General features: G+C 47.1%; 1 protein-coding gene and 1 long non-coding RNA gene across 3 annotated transcripts in view; one reads left to right on the top strand and one right to left on the bottom strand.

The window, feature by feature from the left end:
* Window positions 1–19,672, bottom strand: part of LOC147122722 (short transient receptor potential channel 3) — a 137,871-nt gene that overhangs the window by 32,625 nt on the left and 85,574 nt on the right. Inside the window, exons 6-7 of the mRNA XM_086009796.1 lie at window positions 11,167–11,431; window positions 376–571 (exon numbers count right to left, since the gene is read on the bottom strand). Coding sequence (XP_085865922.1) covers window positions 376–571; window positions 11,167–11,431 — 461 coding nt within the window. The remainder of the gene's footprint in view (window positions 1–375; window positions 572–11,166; window positions 11,432–19,672) is intronic.
* Window positions 1–19,672, top strand: part of LOC147122723 (uncharacterized) — a 160,355-nt gene that overhangs the window by 68,756 nt on the left and 71,927 nt on the right. The window contains exon 3 of one of the 2 annotated variants that reach the window (XR_015081492.1): window positions 9,984–10,164. The exons of the other annotated variant lie outside the window; for it this stretch is intronic. This is a non-coding gene — a long non-coding RNA (uncharacterized LOC147122723). Of the gene's footprint in view, window positions 1–9,983; window positions 10,165–19,672 lie in introns of those variants that run through there. 2 annotated transcript variants of the gene reach the window in all.

Raw genomic sequence — 19,672 nt, 5'->3', positions numbered from 1 at the left:
CTTGGCATTGGGAAGGAAGCATCAGCAATCGGGAGGGCTCGGGGGGAGATTGAGAGACGGGGGAGGTCGGGGATCGGGAAGGATGGGGGGAAGTCGGGGATCGGGAAGGACGGGGGGAGGTCGGGGATCGGGGAGGATGCGGGGGGAGGTCAGGGATCGGGAAGGATGGGGGGAGGTCGGGGATCATGGGGGGAGGTCGGGGATCGGGAAGGTTGGGGGGAGATGCTGGGGGAGGCCGAACCCTTCCTTGAGGGGCCTGGGGGGGAGCACTCCTGGTCCTTCTGGCCCACAAGTTGTGAGTGGTTAAAATTGAGGCCAATATTTTTATGGTAACTAAAGTATTTAAAGATTATTAAAGCACTCAGTATGTCCTACCTCAATTTCCTGATATGAGCTATTGATCATGGCAATCAGCATGTTGAGCAAAACCACCACCATGGTGACATTGTAGATTCCATATAAAACATATCCAATGTTCTCAATGAACTTGTGGTCATATTTGAGGACAACAGAAGATACTTCAGACAAACCAAAGATTGACCAAAATAGTGTCTTGAAACTTTCTTCAACTCTGAGGAAGGCAATAGATATAAATTTATTAGATGCCATTGAGACAGCATACTTTGTTAAACTGTTAATAATTAAAAATGTATTTGAGAAGGTAAGAACTGATTGTTATAATACATAATAGGCTCAGAAATTCCCAATAATCATTTTTACACTGGATTACTTAGGATGGATATCCAACACAGAAACAGGCCATTCGGCCCAACCAGTCCATGCTGGCGTTTACGCTCCACTCTAGCCTCCTCCCGTCTTTCCTATTCTAACTCTATCCTATCAGCATAACCCTCTATTCCCTTCTCCCACATCTGTTTATATAGCCTCCCCTTAAATACATCTATACTATTCACTTCAACCGCCGAATAATTTCTGAATAAAATTGCTTAAAATTTAGCTTTTTAATAAAACTGTTTAAACTGTAGTTTTTTAATTGGCTTCCTTTTGTTTTCTACCCTTATGTTAACGCTGAACGTTAGAACATTATTGTCATTACATTATAAATGCTCCCTTACTTTGCTTATTGCTCCCTCCTCATTCGTTAAAACTAAAATCCAATATTGCATTGCCCTTTGTGGGTTCTTTAACGTACTCTTTTAGAAATGAGTCCTTCACAATTTCAATAAATTCCTACTTGCATGCAGACTATCCCCATTGTGCACTCCAGTCAATATGAGGAAGATTGAAGTCCCCCCAGGAACACTGTTGAAGACTTGGCTCTCATCTGTCATCATCTCCCACAAAACTGCATCAACCTCCCTTTGATTATTTGCTGGCCTGTTACATATTTCTCGTACAAATGTTTTCCCTTTACTGTCCTTTAATTCTATCCAAAGAGACTCAGTACCACTTGCAGCATCCAGCTCCATTGTAACTAGACCCCCTCCAGCAAATTATGTCACCCCACATCCTGCCTTACCTTCCTGGTCCTTCCTAAAACATACTAAAGGTTAACTCTGCAATCATCATTTGATTTCAACCAGATTCCAGTCACTCCTATTATGGCCCGGAATTTGCGGTGGGCAAAAACAGCGAACTAACAGCGTTCAAAGAAACATAGAAGATAGGAGCAGGAGTAGGCCATTCGGCCCTTCGAGCTTGCTCCGCCATTCAATGAGATCATGGCTGATCATCCAAATTCAGTACCCTGTCCCTGCCTTCTCCCCATATCCCTTGATCCCTTTAGCCTCAAGAAATATATCCAACTCTTTCTTGAATATATTTAATGAACTGGCCTCCACCGCCCTCTGTGGCAGAGAATTCCACAGGTTCACCACTCTCTGGGTGAAGAAATTCCTCCTCATTTCAGTCCTAAATGGCTTACCCCTTATCCTTAGACTATGACCCCTGGTTCTGGACTCCCCCGGCCATCAGAAACATCCTTTCTGCATCGAGTCTGTCCAGACCTGACAGAATTTTATAGGTTTCGATGAGATCCCCTCTCAATCTTCTAAACTCCAGTGAGTATAAGCCCAATTGACACAATCTCTCCTCGTACGTCATTCCTGCCATCCCAGGTATCAGCCTGGTGAATCTTCGCTGCACTCCCTCCATGTCAAGAACGTCCTTCCTCGGGTAAGGTGACCAAAACTGCACACAATACTCAAGGTGCGGTCTCACCAAGGCCCTGTACAACTGCAGCAAGACATCCTTGTTCTTGTACTCAAACCCTCTTGCTACGAAGGCCAACATACCATTTGCCTTCTTAACCGCCTGCTGCACCTGCATGCTTACCTTCAGCGACTGGTGCACAAGAACACCCAAGCCTCTTTGCACTTCCCCTTCTCCCAATCTATTGCCATTCAAATAATAATCTGCCTTCCTGTTTTTGCCACCAAAGTGGATAACCTCACATTTATCCACATTATAGTGCATTTGCCATGTTTCTGCCCAATCACCCAACCTGTCCAAATCGTACTGGAGTTTCATGACATCCTCCTCACAGCATACCCTCCCACCCAGCTTTGTGTCATCTGCAAATTTGGAGATATTGGCCCAGTAATTCCTGTCGGGGGCTTGCCGCGCGTGCAAGCCCCCGATGTGCGCTCACCCTGCGCGCCGACATCTGAAACCTGGCCCGCAGTGGATTTCCTGTCAGTGGCCAGGTTCTGATGTCGGCGCGCTGTGCTAACCTGACCCAGCGGCGTAGTTAGTGCGATGTGCTGGCTGGGATCAGGTGAGCACTGTTCAGCCAATCAGGGGAGGGGAAACTTCATTCATAAGTTTGATAGTAAAGACTGTCAAACTCATGAAAAGTACGGCACCCCAAAACACTACTTAAACTTTAAATAAAATTTTAAAAAGCATCCCAATAATTAAATTAACTATGAATAACTTTAAAAAAAACTATTTTAAACAATTAATCAAATTTTTGAAAAAAATAAATTTTTAAAAAATAGGGTCTAAAACTAAACTTACCTTACTGTAGATTCTTTAAAAATAATAAACCTGTGGAAAAAAAAAAATTCTAAATTGTACTAAAAGACCACTTACCTGTAAAACTAAGTACTTACGTGTGGTTTTTCAATGCGTAAAAACCGGAGCCCTTTACACAAGCGCAAATCTGTAAAAATACAGGAAATCCAAGTTGCACGCGCTGCCCAATACCGCGCATGCGTTCAGCCTCTTAACCCCTTGGGTCAGAGGACAGGAAATGCCGGTTTTCAGCGCATGCGCTGTGCATGCTGAAAACCGGCAATTCCTCCTGGCACACGCGTGAGTACCCTGTCCGTACTCACGCGTTGTGACAGGAATTACTGGGCCATTACATCCAATTCCCTCGTCCAGATCATTAATATATATTGTGAACAGCTGGGGTCCTAGGACCGATCCTTGCGGTACCCCACTAGTCACTGCCTGCCACTCGGAAAACGACCCGTTTATTCCAACTCTTTGCTTTCTGTCCGCCAACCAGTTCTCTATCCAAGTCAGTACCTTGCCCCCAATCCCATGTGCCTTAATTTTGCATGCTAACCTCTTAGCGGGACCTTATCGAAAGCCTTCTGAAAGTCCAAATACACCACATCCACTGGTTCTCCCTTATCTATTTTACCAGTTACATCCTCAAAAAATTCCAGTAGATTAGTCGAGCATGATTTACCTTTTGTAAATCCATGTTGACTTTGTCCGATCCTGTCACTGCTTTCCAAGTGCTCTGCTATTACATCTTTTATAATGGACTCTAGCATTTTCCCCACTACCGATAATTCCCTGCTTTTTCTCTGCCACCTTTTTTGAATAGTGTGGTAACATTAGCTACCCTCCAATCCATGGGTACTGTTCCAGAGTCTATTGAGTTCTGGAAGATGACCAGCAATGCATCTACTATTTCTAGGGCCACTTCCTTAAGTACCCTGGGATGTAGATTATCAGGCCCTGGGGATTTATCGGCCTTCAGTCCCATCAATTTTCCTAACACCATTTCCCTACAAATACTGATATCTTTCAGTTCCACCCTTTCATCAGACCCTATGTCCCGCGGTATTTCTGGGAGGTTATGTATGTCCTCCTTTGTGAAGACAGAACCAAAATATGTATTTAGTTGGTCTGCCATTTCTTTGCTCCCCATTATAAATTCCCCCGATTCTGACTGCTGTTACTGCCACTTTGAAACTGACCACAACTTCAGGATTTAGCACATCTTAACGCGAAAATCCTGAAGTTGTGGTCAGTCATTCACTGCTCCGACACTGGCTGTGCTGTGGCCCCCCTCTCCCCCCCGCCCGCCACGCCCCCCCCCCCCCCAAGCCGGCAATCAGTGTAATCAGGGAAATCAGTGAAACTGACGAAAACTTCAGCTTTTCCGCGGTAATATCACTGTTAAATACCCCTTGAAAAATTAGACCCTTTTGGATTAGGTGTAACTGGGGTTTTAACAGCGTATTGACTGCTAAACAAAGGTTATGGCCCTGAAAAACTAATTTTAATTTTGTGGCGTGTCAAATTTATCCATTTCAATAAAAATTACAGGGCTAAAAATTCATTAAAGCCCAGGAATGGGCAGTAAAATTAGAAAAGTTGGAGAATTAGTGCCAGACGCTAATACTTTAGACTGCATGCAAAATTCATTCTTACTGCTCAAAGAAATGATTGGAGCGCTAATTCAAGTCTTACAGCCCAAGCTCATTGGCATTACATTCAAAGGGTGGACTGATACCAGGTGCAGTCTAATCGCAAATCATGATTGCCACAGGCTTTTTTTAGTTCTTAAAGGGGAGGTTCAGTGATGCTGTAGAACCTCATTCTCAGCATTGCTGGCTGTGCAGCTGCCTCAGCAAGCAGCAGCAGGACAAGGAGAAGGAACCGGAGGACTGAAGCGGCTGTACTCGTGGCAGATCCACGCCCCAGGGAGAGAGCCCGCAGATTATGTGGTCAAGCATTGGAGGCATTGGTGTTCGCTGTGGCGAGACGGTTGGCGGTGCTCTACCCAACAAGTGGCAGGAGGCCCTCACCACAAGTCTTCTGAACCATGTGAAGGGAGGTAGCACAGCACACCTCGGGCAGCACTGTGGTCCCCAGGACCCACACACAGTGCAGGAAGATATTTAATGACCTCACTCAGGTGGTCAGGGTGAGTGAATGCTTCAACAAATGCTATGTACCACCATCTGAACCACAGTCTTCACACACTGCCCAAACATAGAAACATAGAAGATAGGAGCAGGAATAGGCCATTCGGCCCCTCGAGCCTGCTCCGCCATTCAATGAGATCATGGCTGATCATCCAAATTCAGTACCCTGTCCCTGCCTTCTCCCCATATCCCTTGATCCCTTTAGCCTTAAGAAATATATCCAACTCTTTCTTGAATATATTTAATGAATTGGCCTCTACTGCCTTCTGTGGCAGAGAATTCCACAGGTTCACCACTCTCTGGGTGAAGAAATTCCTCCTCATTTCTGTCCTAAATGGCTTACCTCTTATCCTTAGATTCTGACCCCTGGTTCTGGACTCCCCGACCATCGGGAACATCCTTCCTGCATCTAGTCCGTCCAGTCCTGTCAGAATTTTATAAGTTTCAATGAGATCCCCTCTCATTCTTCTAAACTCCAGCGAGTATAAGCCCAATCGACCTAATCTCTCCTCATACGTCATTCCTGCCATCCCAGGTATCAGCCTGGAGAATCTTCGCTGAACTCCCTCCATGGCACGAAGATCCTTCCTCAGATAAGGTGACCAAAACTGCACACAATACTCAAGGTGTGGTCTCACCAAGGCCCTGTACAACTGCAGCAAGACATCCTTGTTCCTGTACGCAAACCCTCTCGCTACGAAGGCCAACATACCATTTGCCTTCTTAACCGCCTGCTGCACCTGCATGCTTACCTTCAGCGACTGGTGCACAAGGACACCCAAGTCTCGTTGCACTTCCCCTTCTCCCAATCTATTGCCATTCAGATAATTATCTGCCTGCCTGTTTTTGACACCAAAGTGGATAACCTCGCATTTATCCACGTTATATTGCATCTGCCATGCTTCTGCCCAATCACCCAACCTGTCCAAATCATCCTGGAGTTTCTCGGCATCCTCCTCACAGCACACACGCCCACCCAGCTTTGTGTCATCTGCAAACTTGGAGATATTACATCTAGTTCCCTCGTCTAGATCATTAATATATATTGTGAATACCTGGGGTCCAAGGACCGATCCCTGCGGTACCCCACTAGTCACTGCCTGCCATTCGGAAAAAGAGCCGTTTATTCCAACTCTTTGCTTTCTGTCTGCCAACCAGTTCTTTATCCAAGTCAATACCTTGCCCCCAATCCCATGTGCCGTAACTTTACACACTAATCTCTTTTGCGGGACCTTATCGAAAGCCTTTTGAAAGTCCAATACACCACATCCACTGGTTCTCCCTTATCTATTTTGCCAGTTACATCCTCAAAAAATTCCAGTAGATTAGTCAAGCACGATTTACCTTTTGTAAATCCATGTTGACTTTGTCCGATCCTGTCACTGTTTTCCAAGTGCTCTGCTATTACATCTTTTATAATGGACTCTAGCATTTTTCCCACTACCGATGTCAGGCTTACCGCTCTGTAATTCCCCGTTTTCTCTCTACCACCTTTTTTGAATAGTGGGGTAACATTAGCTACCCTCCAATCCATGGGTACTGTTCCAGATTCCATCGAATGTTGGAAGATGATCAGCAATGCATCGACTATTTCTAGGGCCACTTCCTTAAGTACCCTAGGATGTAGATTATCTGGCCCTAGGGATTTATCGGCCTTCAATCCCGTCAATTTCCCTAACACCATTTCCCTACAAATACTGATTTCTTTCAGTTCCTCCCTTTCATCGGACCCTATGTTCTCCGACATCTCTAGGAGGTTATTTGTGTCCTCCTTTGTGAAGACAGAACCAAAATATGTATTTAATTGGTCGGCCATTTCTTTGTTCCCCATTATAAATTCCCCTGATTCTGACTGCAAGTGACCTACGCTTGACTTCACCAATCTTTTTTGCTTCACATATCTATAGAAGCTTTTACTGTCAGTTTTTATGTTCCCTCACCACACCCCCATCTCACACCTTGCACACAATGAGAGCTATTCAACTATGGCAGACACATCACCCAAACACATTGCTCCACACTCACTCATAAACTTTCCTTTCTCTTGCAGACCAAGGTGGCTCACAACAGCAGTGTGCAGTGGGGGACAAGCCGACACCCAACCCCTGTCTGCACTGATAAATAGAGTGCTGTAGATTATTGGGTGACAGCTGGTGGGTGCCGTGGCCACCGGCGATGTTGATCCCCTTGAGGACAACAACGGTATGTTTATCCCTACTCCTTCTCACAACCCGCTTCCCCTTCACCCCACAAGCGTTTTGCACTTTCCACCTAATCATACATTTCTCCCTTCCTGTCCTGCTCCCCTCACCTTAACCCGACACTTGTGCCTTTCTGCTTTCAGATAATCCGCAAGCATCTGAGCAGCCTGTCCCTGAGGGCACTGTAGAGAGCGAGGCGGGAGAAGAAGAGGAGGAAGAACACACCGCATCACTGCATGTCTCACCCACAGGCACCAGCTCAGATACTGGCACTACGCGTTCTTTAGAGGCTAGTATAGAAGCGGAATCTGCACAGGGTGAGGCACCGGGGACGAGTGGACTGCAGCAAGTCCAGGGGGTAAGGGTAGCTCGGGGGTCAGCTCCTCGGAGGGAGAGTTTGCACGCAAGTTCTGCTGCACAGGGCTCAGATAAGGACCCCAATGGGGAGGTGTTTAGCAGAAGGGTGGTGGGCATGCACATGGAGATGATAGGTGCTATGGCAAGGGTGCAGTCTCTCGGCAATGATAAGGAGCATGGAGGAGTCCGCCTCCAACATTGCACAAGGCTCTGCCTACACCACGGAGCCTATCATTTCCAGATGGTAGACTCCCAAAGAGACCGTGGCAACCCAGACCTGATGCCGCGTGTGATGTGCGACCTGGCAGCTTCCATTGCAGCACAGGCAGAAGCAATGTAACGTTTTAGTGCTGTAATGCAGTCTATGGTTGGTGGCATCCAATCTCAGACTGCTCTCATGCAGTCTCAGCTTGATGCCACGCAAGCTCTGACTGTTGCCATTGTGGCTGGGTCTACCACCGTCTACCGGGGCTTTCACGGTGTCGCAGCAGGCCAGCGATCTGTGCTCTAACAGATTGCTTGGATGCTAAGGTGCTGCCCAGGGGGAGTGGCAGTGGGTCAGTGGAGCAGGAACCTACTGTCCTCTCTCAGGATGACAGCATTCCTGCTCCCACCACTGCCACTCCGCCATTGCCCTTGTCGCTGCCTGTCATCCAGCCAGCCCAGACTGCTGCCACCCATGCTGAGGTGGTGCAGTCTACAGCCGGGCCTTCCAGGCCCAGAGCTGGTCTAGGGCGTCCTGCAAGGCCATCTGAAGTCTCCCGCACGGACACTCAGCAGCCTTCCACCAGCCCTGCTGCAGCCACTGGGCCAACACTTCGAAGGAGCACTAGAGTAGGCAAAGGCACAGTAACGACAGGCACTAAGGGATTGCACAAGGGTGAATAGTTAATATTTTTGTTGTAAATATGTGTTCACTGATTTTTGATAAATTTATTAATTCACTTTGCATTATTTTGTGGTGTGTCTCATTTCAGCTTTGTTCTGTGATATGGCCTGTGACAGGGATGGAATGATGGGGATGTGGTGAGCAACGGGGATCTGGGGTTTAAATCATTCAAACCGCAGTTTGATGAGGCGGTCATGGACCGCCCTTCCAGAATGCTGATTGAGTGGCTGCCTCCTCCCTCGCTCCTGTTCCTCCTCCTCCTCCTCTCCCTCTTCCTCCTCCTGAGGTGGTCCCGCAATCCCTGGTGGCAAGGGCTGGACCCTCATGATGGCCAACTTGTGGAGCATGCAGCAGACAACCACGAAATGGGACACCCGCTCCAGCGAGTACTGGTGGGCTCCTCCTGAGCGGTCAAGGCAGCGGAAACGGTGCTTCAGCAGGCCGATGGTCTGCTCGATGATGTTCCTGGTGGCAGCGTGGCTCTCATTATATGAGTGCTGGGCAGGAGTGTTGGGGTTGTGGAGGGGAGTCATGAGCCAGGTGGAGAGCGGATAGCCCTTGTCTCCGAGCAGCCAGCCTCGAGCTTGACGTGGTGGCTGGAAAAATGTTGGCGCAGGGTGACGGCATCGTGGCTGCTACCCAGGATAGCGGGCATTGACATTGAGGATTAGTTGTGGTCGCACACCAACTGCACATTAATGAGTGGTAGCCTTTGCGGTTATGGAAGATCTCAGGATTGTTATGCAGTGCCCGCAAAGCCATGTGGGTGCAGTCAATGGCACCCTGCACCATGGGGAATCCCACTATCCTGGCAAAGCCACATGCACGTTCGTCCTGCTTCTCCCTGGTGATCGGGAAGGGAATGTAGTTCCTTCTCCTATTGTAGAGAGCCTCTGTGACCTCCCAGATGCAGCGATGGATGGCGAACTGCGAGATGTTAGCTATGTCTCCTGTTGCAGACTGGAAGGATCCGCTGGCAAAGAAATTGAGGGTGATGGTGACCTTGACTGCCACTGAGAGAGCTGTGGTCACCCTGATTTGAGGCTGGAGGTCAGGTTGCAGGAGGTGGCAGAATTCTGTGACCACCTCCTTGGTGAAGTGGAGCCTTCTAATACATTGCTCCTGGCTTAATTGGAGGTAGGAGAAGTGCTCTGACAATACCCTCAGAGGGTAAAGGCCTCCTGTTGAGAGCCCTGATGGCCCTCCTTCTCCCTCTGGGCACATGTTCCAGTCTTTCTCGCTGCCTCCACTCCCTCTGCCGTAGATCCTGGAGGGCGAGTTCAACTGCCAGTACAGCCCCCATTAATGTAATCAAGTGTAGCAGTTTGATTTTTTTAAAGAATAAATGTAGCTACTTTTTATTTGCCACAACACTCCTGATACTAAATAATCTTGAAATTACAGAATCAGACTGTTGTACTATGTGAAACTGACAAGAAAGCACTGAAACTCCACTAACCTACAGCTGCAACTCATTACTGATGAACCCTTTAAATAACGTCCCTGGAGCCGGCTTCCTGCTGCTTCACGCCAGCTCTCCCTGTCGCTGTTAACTCCAGATGCTAAGGTAGGTGGTGACAATCAATTTCACAGATTGAGCGCTCAATGAGCGTTGCACACTCACTGATGTCACAATCCACCTGGCGTTGTGGCTCCCGGCAATAACTGTTAGCGGCGGCGCTGTGGGGGGGCACGGGATTTGGCGTGTGGCATTGGATTCACCTCGCCCCGGCGATAATCCTCTAGCGCCTTGTTAGCACCATCTGCTGGTGCTAAAAGGAGGTACTAAGGAACTGAATTTCCCCCCCGCAATTTTTAAGAAACTTTAAAAAAAAAATTCAAAAGTTTGTTCATCTTTATTTCAGGTTTACCTTTTCCCCATGTGAGAATCCCAATCCTTGTTTTGCTCTCTAGAACATTATTAAAAAGGTAGAATAAAAGGAGCTAATTCACTTCCTTGTTCCCGGTCTCTGAGAATTCTGCATTGTGATTGGCTGCTTAGACAGCTTGTTGACGTCACAGCAACTCGCACTCGGGGATCCCCATGAACTTACACTGGACTCAACTGAACGTCGGAAAAGTCGAACTTCTCGCCACAGAGATCGCGAGATCTTTGTGGGAAGCTCATTTGGGGCCAACAGCAAACGCCTTTGCTTCTGCTGAGCAAAAGAAATACAATTATGTTGTGTAAAGGGTCCTTTTGATCAGACTTTCTCTTTAAGTAATCAGATTTATCAGAATGTCAGAGATTTGGCAGTGTTGAAAGGGACACACTGGCACATTGCAGCACGAATTCCCCCACCCTGGTAAGTTTCCACTTATATCCACGTCCCTGTGGGTATGCAGCAAGTAGATGCTTGGTGCGGCCTCACTGGAAATTCGGAGGATAATTCACCCTATCCCCCTGTTACTCTTGTGCACCTTGTAGCAGTTGATTTAGAGTGGCATTGGATGAAAACGGGTCCTAGGCCTGCCTTCTCAGACACAGTTGGTACGTGGCCTGGGGAAACCAACGAAGGGGAGAAAACTAGAGGGAGTGTTATTATGTTATAATAATATAAAATAAATTGACAAAATTTGTACTCACGTTGTGAAGGCTGGATTCACTTTTGCACCAAGATAGTAGGAATACAGGATAAACATCCCAATCATGAAAGCAAGAAACACCATTATAAAAATGACCATGAATTTGAATATGTCTTTCACCGTCCTTCCAAGGGAAATTTGTAATGGACCAAAGCTTTCATTTGCAGGCAGGATATAAGCGATTCGTGAAAAACTAAGGACAACAGCGATTGCATAGAGGCCTTCAGATATGATCTGAGGATCAGAGGGAACCCATCTATCTCTGGCTAAAAAGATAAGAGAAAAATTGTTAGCAGAAGAACTATTAATTGTTATGCTTCTGTTTAAAATCAATGCAGACTCCATCCCTTTCAAAAAATCAGAACCATTTCTGAATCACATGCTAAAATAATACAAAATTATAATGTTTAATTTTAAGAATTCTTACTGTAAGCAGATACAAAGTAATGAATAGGCTTTAAGGCAGTCACAAAGAGAATAATGGACAGAAAAAGCTGGAAACACTCAAAGTCAGGTAGTGGAGTGTGGAGAGAGAAACAGGGTTAGCATTTCAGGTCGATGACCTTTCGTCAGAACTGGCCAGGCCATCAATGTGAAATGTTAACCCTATGTTGCTCTCTCCACAGATGCTGCCTGACTGAGTGCTGTGTTCTGTTTTAAATTCAGATTTGCAGCATCTGCAGTATTTTGCCTTTGAGAGAATAATGGATATGCAAGAGGGGGTCAAGTAGAGCAAAGTGGGTTAACATCTCCAATTTGAGAGCCATACAGAATGATAGATAGGCAGGAGGGAAATATGTACAGAATAACATGGAGATTAATGTGCTGTTATTGGGTCTGATTGGGTTAAGTTATTCTCCTTGGGTTCAGTGTCACTGATCACTCCTGTAAATGGACCTCATGTTCCCTACTAACTAAAGTGCCTTTACTAACTCAATATCTAGGTAAATCTATGAACCCTTGTCAATATGCTCCGGTTTACTGGAATATATCATGTACTGCTCCCGGTCTTATCTTTGGAAGGCAGAAGAATGTACACTGTCAGACAACAGATTAATTTATTTAACACTAGCTGGGGGTGCCCGGCGTTGCCAGGGCAATTTTGGGCCGCGCGGTCTCCCTGCCCCTGTCTGTCCCCTCTCTCTGTCCCTCCCTCTCCCCCTCTCCTCTCCCCCTCTCTTCTCCCCTCCCTCCCCCTCTCTCTGTCCCTCCCTCCCCTCTCCCTGCCTAGCGCCTGAGGCCCGGTGCCGTTGTGATACTGGCCGCGCGGGGCCTAGCACTTCAGGCCCGGCCGGGCTCTCGGGCCGAGACGGACCCCAGCTGAGCTCCCCCGTGGGTGGCGTGGTTGACGGCCGGCCGCTGCCGCTCCCCCACCCGCTGTGTGTAAACTCACCTGCCGCTCCCGGAGCTGCAATGTGGGGGTTTGTTTGGCTGTGCTGTCGCTGTGGGGATGAAAAAAATGGCGGCGAAGTTTCGGGAGACTGGAGGATTAGGTCCCGCCCGTGACGCACCGATTGGTCAACCATCAGGTCACTGAACTGTAGGATTGGTCAACCAGCATGTCACTCAACGCTAATGAGAAGTAGGATTGGTCAACCGCTAATGAGCGGAGTTTTGAGGATTTTTGAAAGTTTTTTGTATACTGTCCGAACAATGTTTGTCTGACCAAAAAGTAAATATGCCTATGAGACTCCCCTAATGATAAGCTTTCTTTTGATATAACATGCATGTAGGTACGCTCTATAACTTTTGATTGTATAGCCGGACAGACAGACAGACAAACAGACAAACTCTTTTATATATATATAGATCTGTCAGGTAAATGAATGGTACTCAGTACAGACAGTATATATACTTAAGTAATTACAAAGATTACAATTATGCTTGAAATGTCAAAATACCAAAGATGCTTCTCCTGCCCTAACCTCAGCATAAAATTGACCTTTGAAATATGGTTGCTCACTTCTTACATGGTGAATTGTTACCATAGAGCCTCAGAATAGCTGAGTATCTCTGCTGGCATGAGCCTGACTACTGACTGGGAGACAGCCAGCTGCAGATGCACCATTCAAAATCCTTTTGAAGATAAATTGTAACAAAGGACATTAAAAACTGCAGCATTGAAATTCGAACCTCTAGCATCGCTCGTTAAGGCTGGTTTTGAATTAAAAATGGCAGCAGCCTCGCTTCCACCCATTTCTGGTGCGGAACGCTGCAGCCGCCATATTGGGCAAGTCGGCAGCGCTGCTGTTGCCTGCACTCGCTGCAATATTTTAATTACCAGGAGCATGACTTCAATCGGCGTGCAACGCCGAATTGATGCCGCTCAGCGATTTTGGGCATCGCTGCTCCTCTTACTGCCTTCTCCAAAGCACGCCCATCTGTGCAGCCATTGACAGCGCGTAGAGCCGGGAGAAAGGGGCGGTGAGCTATAAACCATATTGTAAACATTCTGTACAATTCACATTTACCATGCTAATTTTAAGTAAGTTACACCCAAATGCCTGACTGCTATTGTCTTTCAGTATATTGCAAAAATTCTTTAATATGATCCAGATCGAGCTGGCTTTTTTTCGTTGTTGCTTAATTTAATTTTTTTTTGATTCTTTTCATCAAGAAAATGCTGATGAACCAGCTAAACAAAGAAATATGAAGATTTATAGAGGGTTTATTGTTCTTATTGAAAATGTTAGGGCTAGAAATTCATTATAGCCAAGGAATGGGCAGTATCTTTAGAAAAGTTTGAGAATTAGCTGCAGATGCTAATGCTTTAGACTGCACGCAAAATTCATTCTCACTGCTCAAAGAAATGATTGGGGCGCTAAATCAAGTCTTAAAGGCCAAGCTCACTGGTATTACACTCATAGGGTGGACCAAAATCGGGTGCAATCTAATCGCAACTCATCATTGCCACAGGCATTTTCCCAGTACTTAAAGGGGAGGTTCATTGATACTGCAGCACCTCATTCTCAGCATTGCTGGCTGTGCAACTACCTCAGGAAGGAGAAGCACAACAAGGAGAAGGAGCCAGAGGACTGAAGCAGGGTTTGCTCATGGCATATCCACCTCAGTTGGGTGGTCAGGGTGATTGAATGCTTCAACAAATGCTACGTACCACCATCTGTACCACAAGCTTCACACACTGCCCAAAGCACCAAACCCTCAGCACTCACCCACCAACAATCTCTAACTACCAACACTCACATCCACATCTCACGCCTTGCACACAATGACAGCTATTCAACTATGGCAGGCACAAGGGTCATTAGTTTTTAGAATATGTGTGATATGTTTATGCATAAATTTATGAATGGAGTTTGCAATATTTTTTGGTCTCTCTCATTTCACCTTTGTGCCCAGGAGGACGCTGTGATAGGGCATGGCACAGGGATGGCATGATGGGCATGTGGTGAGCAAAAGGGATCTGGGGTTTAAGTCATTATTACGTCCGTGAATGATTGAGACACGGACAGCAGGAGTTGAACAAAACAAGACTTTACTGATGGAAGTCAATAGTGAAACTGAAAACAACAGAGGCTCACAGAGGCCCTGCCTTTTATACAGGGGTGGGCACTGCCGGTACTGCAGTCTGAGACCAGTTATTCTCTTAAAGGTACATACACAACAATTCCTCCCCTTTTAGATAAACAGTACATAACATTCATTTAACAACTAAATGATAACTAATTACAATCACAATTACGGTTGCTAGATACATTGGTTAAGTTTAAGCAATTATAAGTTCAGTCTTTGAGGAGGCTTCCTGATTCTGTCTGGATAACGCCTCTTTGGGGTATCAGGTTCTTCTGGCAATGTTGAGTCGGGATCAATGTCGTTGTTTGGTTCATCTGCTTCCAATATTACCGGTTCTGTGGTAGCTGCAGTTGGAACGTCGATTTCATTACCAAGTGTATCAGATCGTGGTGTGGAGTTGACGTTTTCCAGTGACTCTAGAATCTGGTCAGCATGGCGTCTTACAATGCTCTCCCCAACGTCCACGGTATACATGAGAGGTCCTTGTGTACAAATCGTTCCTGGCTGCCATTTCTCAGTGCGGTAGTCCCGGGCCAAAACTGGTTGACCTATCTTAAAACTCCTGGTCGGCCTTTCATTCATATTCTGAAACTGCCTGTTCTCCACATCTCTTCGGACATTTGGCTTAACCAAATCCAAGCGGCATCGTAGTCTTCGATTGAAGAACATCATGGCTGGAGTTTGGTTGGTAACCGCATGTGTCGCATTCCGGTAGGCGAACAAGAAGTTGTCCACCTTGTGTTGTAGGGGTATATCTTCATTACACATTGCCTTGATAGCCTTCTTGAATGTTTGGACAAACCTCTCGGCCAATCAATTAGTGGCTGGATGATATGGGGCAGATGTGTAATGCTTAACACCATTGTTCTTTAAGAACCTCCGGAACTCTTCAGACACAAACTGCGGTCCATTGTCAGAGCAAATCTGTTCAGGCAGCCCATTCCTGGCGAATATGGTTCGTAAAACTGCGATAGTTTTTTCTGTGGTGGTTGAGGACATTTTTATTACCTCTGGCCACTTTGAATGTGCATCCACCGCAATTAAAAACATCGAGTCCATGAAGGGACCAGCAAAATCAATGTGCACCCTTTGCCATGGAGATGAGGGCCACTCCCATGGATGCAGAGGAGCTTGTGGTGGGGCGTTTTGGACCTTCTGGCATCCTGCACAGCTCTTGGTCATCTCTTCGATTTCTCTATCTGTAGTGTCCGTGTGCAGATAAAGACACTGAAGACAGGAGTTGGTTCATAGGTATTTACTAAGCAAGTCTGGGGGGGGGGGGTTCTAAAGGATATACACAATACACAGGCTTATATAGCCCAAGTGGCAATTACCGGCATTACGCAGACCTGGGGCTCTTAAAGGCACATACACCACAATTGCTCTTAAAGGCACATACACCACACTATCGATTCCCGGCCACCACACAAACGCTCTGGCTAAGTTCTTCATTTTTACCCCACCCAGATGACCCTCATGAAGCTCATTGAGCACTCTATCCGTCAACTTAGGTGGAATTACTACTCTGGATCCACACATCAAGGTTCCTCTGCACACTGACAGCTGTTCTCTTCTCGGCGAGAATGCTGGCAGCAGTGGTTCGCCATGTGCTGGCCATCCCTTCACCGTTAAATCATAGACCCGTGATAGTGTCGGGTCATTTTGTGTTTCCTTTTCTATGTTTGCATTCGTCACAGGGAGACATTCGACTATGGTCGAGTGGAATAACTCCATTGGATCCACTGCAAGGTCTTCTTCTTCCACCGTCGGCAACGGTAGGCGTGACAATCCATCAGCATTTCCATGCTGTTTAGTTCCTTTGTACTCGATGTCATATTGGTGTGCCCCTAGGAAAAGGGACCACCTCTGCAGCCGTTGTGCTGTCATTATCGGTACGCCCTTCTGAGGGTTGAAAATGGAGACAAGAGGTTGATGATCGGTTAGTAGAGTAAATTTTTGACCGTGCAGGTAGTGACTGAACTTCTTCACCCCCCACACTAGGCTGAGGGCCTCTCTGTCAATCTGGGCGTAGTTACGCTCGGCAGAAGTTAACGAGCGTGACGCAAAAGCTATCGGACTCTCTAAACCATCAAGGAATTTATGTGACAGTACCGCCCCAATGCCGTAGGGAGACGCATCACACGCCAGTCTGATCGGCAGTGCTGGGTTGTAGTGAGCCAATACTTCCCTTGAAGTGATTAAGTCCTTACTCTTCTGAAAGGCCCGCTTACAATCATCGCTCCATTTCCATGCTACCCCCGTTCGCAGCAGGGCGTTCAGTGGGTGCAGAATCGTCGACAAATTCGGCAAAAACTTATGTTAGTGATTCACCAATCCGAGGAATGACCTCAGTTGCGACACATTTTCAGGCGCTGGGGCCTTAACAACCACTTCAATTTTGTCAGGGGACTTATGTAACCCCTCTTCATCAATCACGTGGCCACAATACGATATCTGTTTCTTAAAAAATTCGCACTTGGGGAGGTTGGCTCGCAGCCCATGTTCCCGTAGTCTAGTGAGCACCTGTTCTAGGTTGTTAAGGTGTTCACTGTCATCTTCACCTGTTACAAGGATGTCGTCCAAGTAACACTGAGTCCCCGGAATCCCTTGCAGGACTTGTTCCATCACTCTTTGCCATATTGCTGGAGCCGATGCTACTCCGAATACCAATCGATGATACTGGTAAAGACATTTGTGAGTGTTTATCGTGAGATACTTCCTAGAGGACTCTTCAACCTCCATCTGCAAATATGCTTGTGCTGGGTCAATTTTTGTAAAACGTTTCCCTCCAGACAGTGAGGCGAAGATGTCTTCTATCCTTGGAAGAGGATATTGTACTGTGTGAAGGACTGGGTTCACCGTCACCTTGAAATCCCCACAGATGCGAATCTTCCTTGGCTCCCCGGACTTTTTGCTTAACGTTTTCTTCATGACAGGAACGATGGGTGTCGCCCACTCGCTCCAGTCGACCTTAGACAACACGCCTGCCTTCTCCAGATTCTCCAGCTCTGCCTCGACGGCTGGGCGAATTGCATATGGTACCGGTCTTGCTTTGAAAAACTTGGGAACTGCATTCTCTTCTATTTTTATCGAGGCGGTTACGCCTTTAAGCGTGCCCAGTTCTTGTTGAAATACCTCTTTGGCGTTAGCTAAGATTGTTGACAATCGTCCAGGAGTGACGTCTTCATCTTTTTTACCATCCACCGTCATTGCATGAATGGAGTGCCAATCTAAGTTTATCTTCCTGATCCATTCCCGTCCCAATAACGGTGGTCCACCATTTGGCAGTATGTAGAGATACAATTTCCGTATTTTCTTGCCGTTGTATTTGACAGGCACCCTTATTTTTCCTCTGGGGTATACTTTTTGCCCCGTATACGTCGTCAAGACGATGGATGTCTCTCTCAAGGGTATGTGTGAAAATAGCCGCTCGTAGTCTCGTCGATTCATGACGGTTAGCGCTGATCCTGTATCCAATTCCATTTTAACTTGGGACCCTGCTATCGTGAGGGTGACCCAAATGGTTCGGTGATCCTCTTTTGCGATTACATTGTGAAGTTTGAGACAGCTTAGTCTCCTGTTCCCGGATTCACTATCGCTCATCTGGTCTTCGGAACTACTGTCCGTCATCTTTTGTACCTTCTTGTACGGTTCCTTAGTAGCCTTTTTGTTGTCGCTGGTCTTCTTCCCAGACCTGCAAACTCGTGCAATGTGTCCCATCTTCCCGCATTGCCTGCATATTTTGTCTTTGGACCAGCAGTCCTTCTGGTCATGGTTAGTTCTGCCGCAGCGATAACATTTTGCAAATGCCCATGTCATTTCGTGGGTGCCGTATTCCTGTGGTTTTTGTTGAATTTCTGCAGCTCCCCTGGCTGCTGCTTCATACGATACTGCCACGCTGAAAGCCTTATCTAGCGTCAGCTCTTTCTCTGAGAGTAACTTCTTCTGTGTTCCTTTACTCAGGAGTCCACAGACAAATTTGTCCCGTAGGGTATCTGCCAGTCCTGCTCCGAACTGGCAGTGCTTTGATAGCTTGCGTAGTTCCGTAAGGTACTCAGCATTGCTCTCATCTTTATGCCGAGTTCTCCTGTGGAATTTAAATCTTTCTGCTATCAACAGCGGTGCAGGGTTTAGGTGTTCCTGTAGGACAGCAACAATTTCGTTAAAACTCTTCACCTTCGGTTTGGCTGGAGTAATCAGGTCCCGCAATAGGCCATACGTTCTAGCGCCCATTAAGTTTAGCAATATCGATGCCTTTTTCTCCTCCGCTATTTCGTTTGCCTCGAAATATACCTCGACTCTTTCCACATACGTGGTCCAGTCCTCTATTGTATTATCAAAAGCAGTGATACAGCCAGTCTTCGGCATCTTGCAAATCTAAAATGGCGCTTCCTACACTTTGCCTTCTTCCCCAATTTAACAAAATGGCGCCTCCTGCGCTTTGCCTTCTTCCCCGCTGATTAAGATGGCGCCTCCCGCGCTTTGCCTTCTTCCCCGCGGTTCCTGTTGCAACCTGCAGCTCCTCGCAGTTTCTTGCGCATTTAATATTTCTTTTTTTATTATTTTCCCATCGTGGAACAATCCTGTGGGACTCTTGCCTCCCTCTTCGCGGGTCTATACGCAGCCCGGCTTCATAGCACCGGCCACGCCCTGTGTGCTCCACCCTCTCTCTCTCCTTCCCGACAACGCTGCTCGGCCCCGTTGCAAACCACCCGCTCGAGTTCGCGACCGCCGCAGCCCAGGAAGGATCAGTGCACTACCTGCCACCAGCCCGATTAGCTGAAGCACCGTCGACAGGAACCTGGCCCCGCTTCCGACAGCTTCTCCAGCAATCTACAACTCCGCAACACAGGGCGGATGCCCACGGTCGACGCCCGTTTCTACTGCCTCTTACTTTCTTCTCTTTCTGGCCTCAACCTCTGCTCACTTCGCTGCAGGAATGGATCCCAGGAGGTGGTGCAGACTGTAGGTAG

Source organism: Somniosus microcephalus, chromosome 2, assembly GCF_052327205.1.
Source record: "Somniosus microcephalus isolate GS21.2 chromosome 2, FLI_Smic_1.0, whole genome shotgun sequence".
Lineage (NCBI taxonomy): Eukaryota > Metazoa > Chordata > Chondrichthyes > Squaliformes > Somniosidae > Somniosus > Somniosus microcephalus.
Note: the sequence above shows the minus strand (reverse complement) of the source record. Positions and strands in the feature narration are given on the sequence as shown.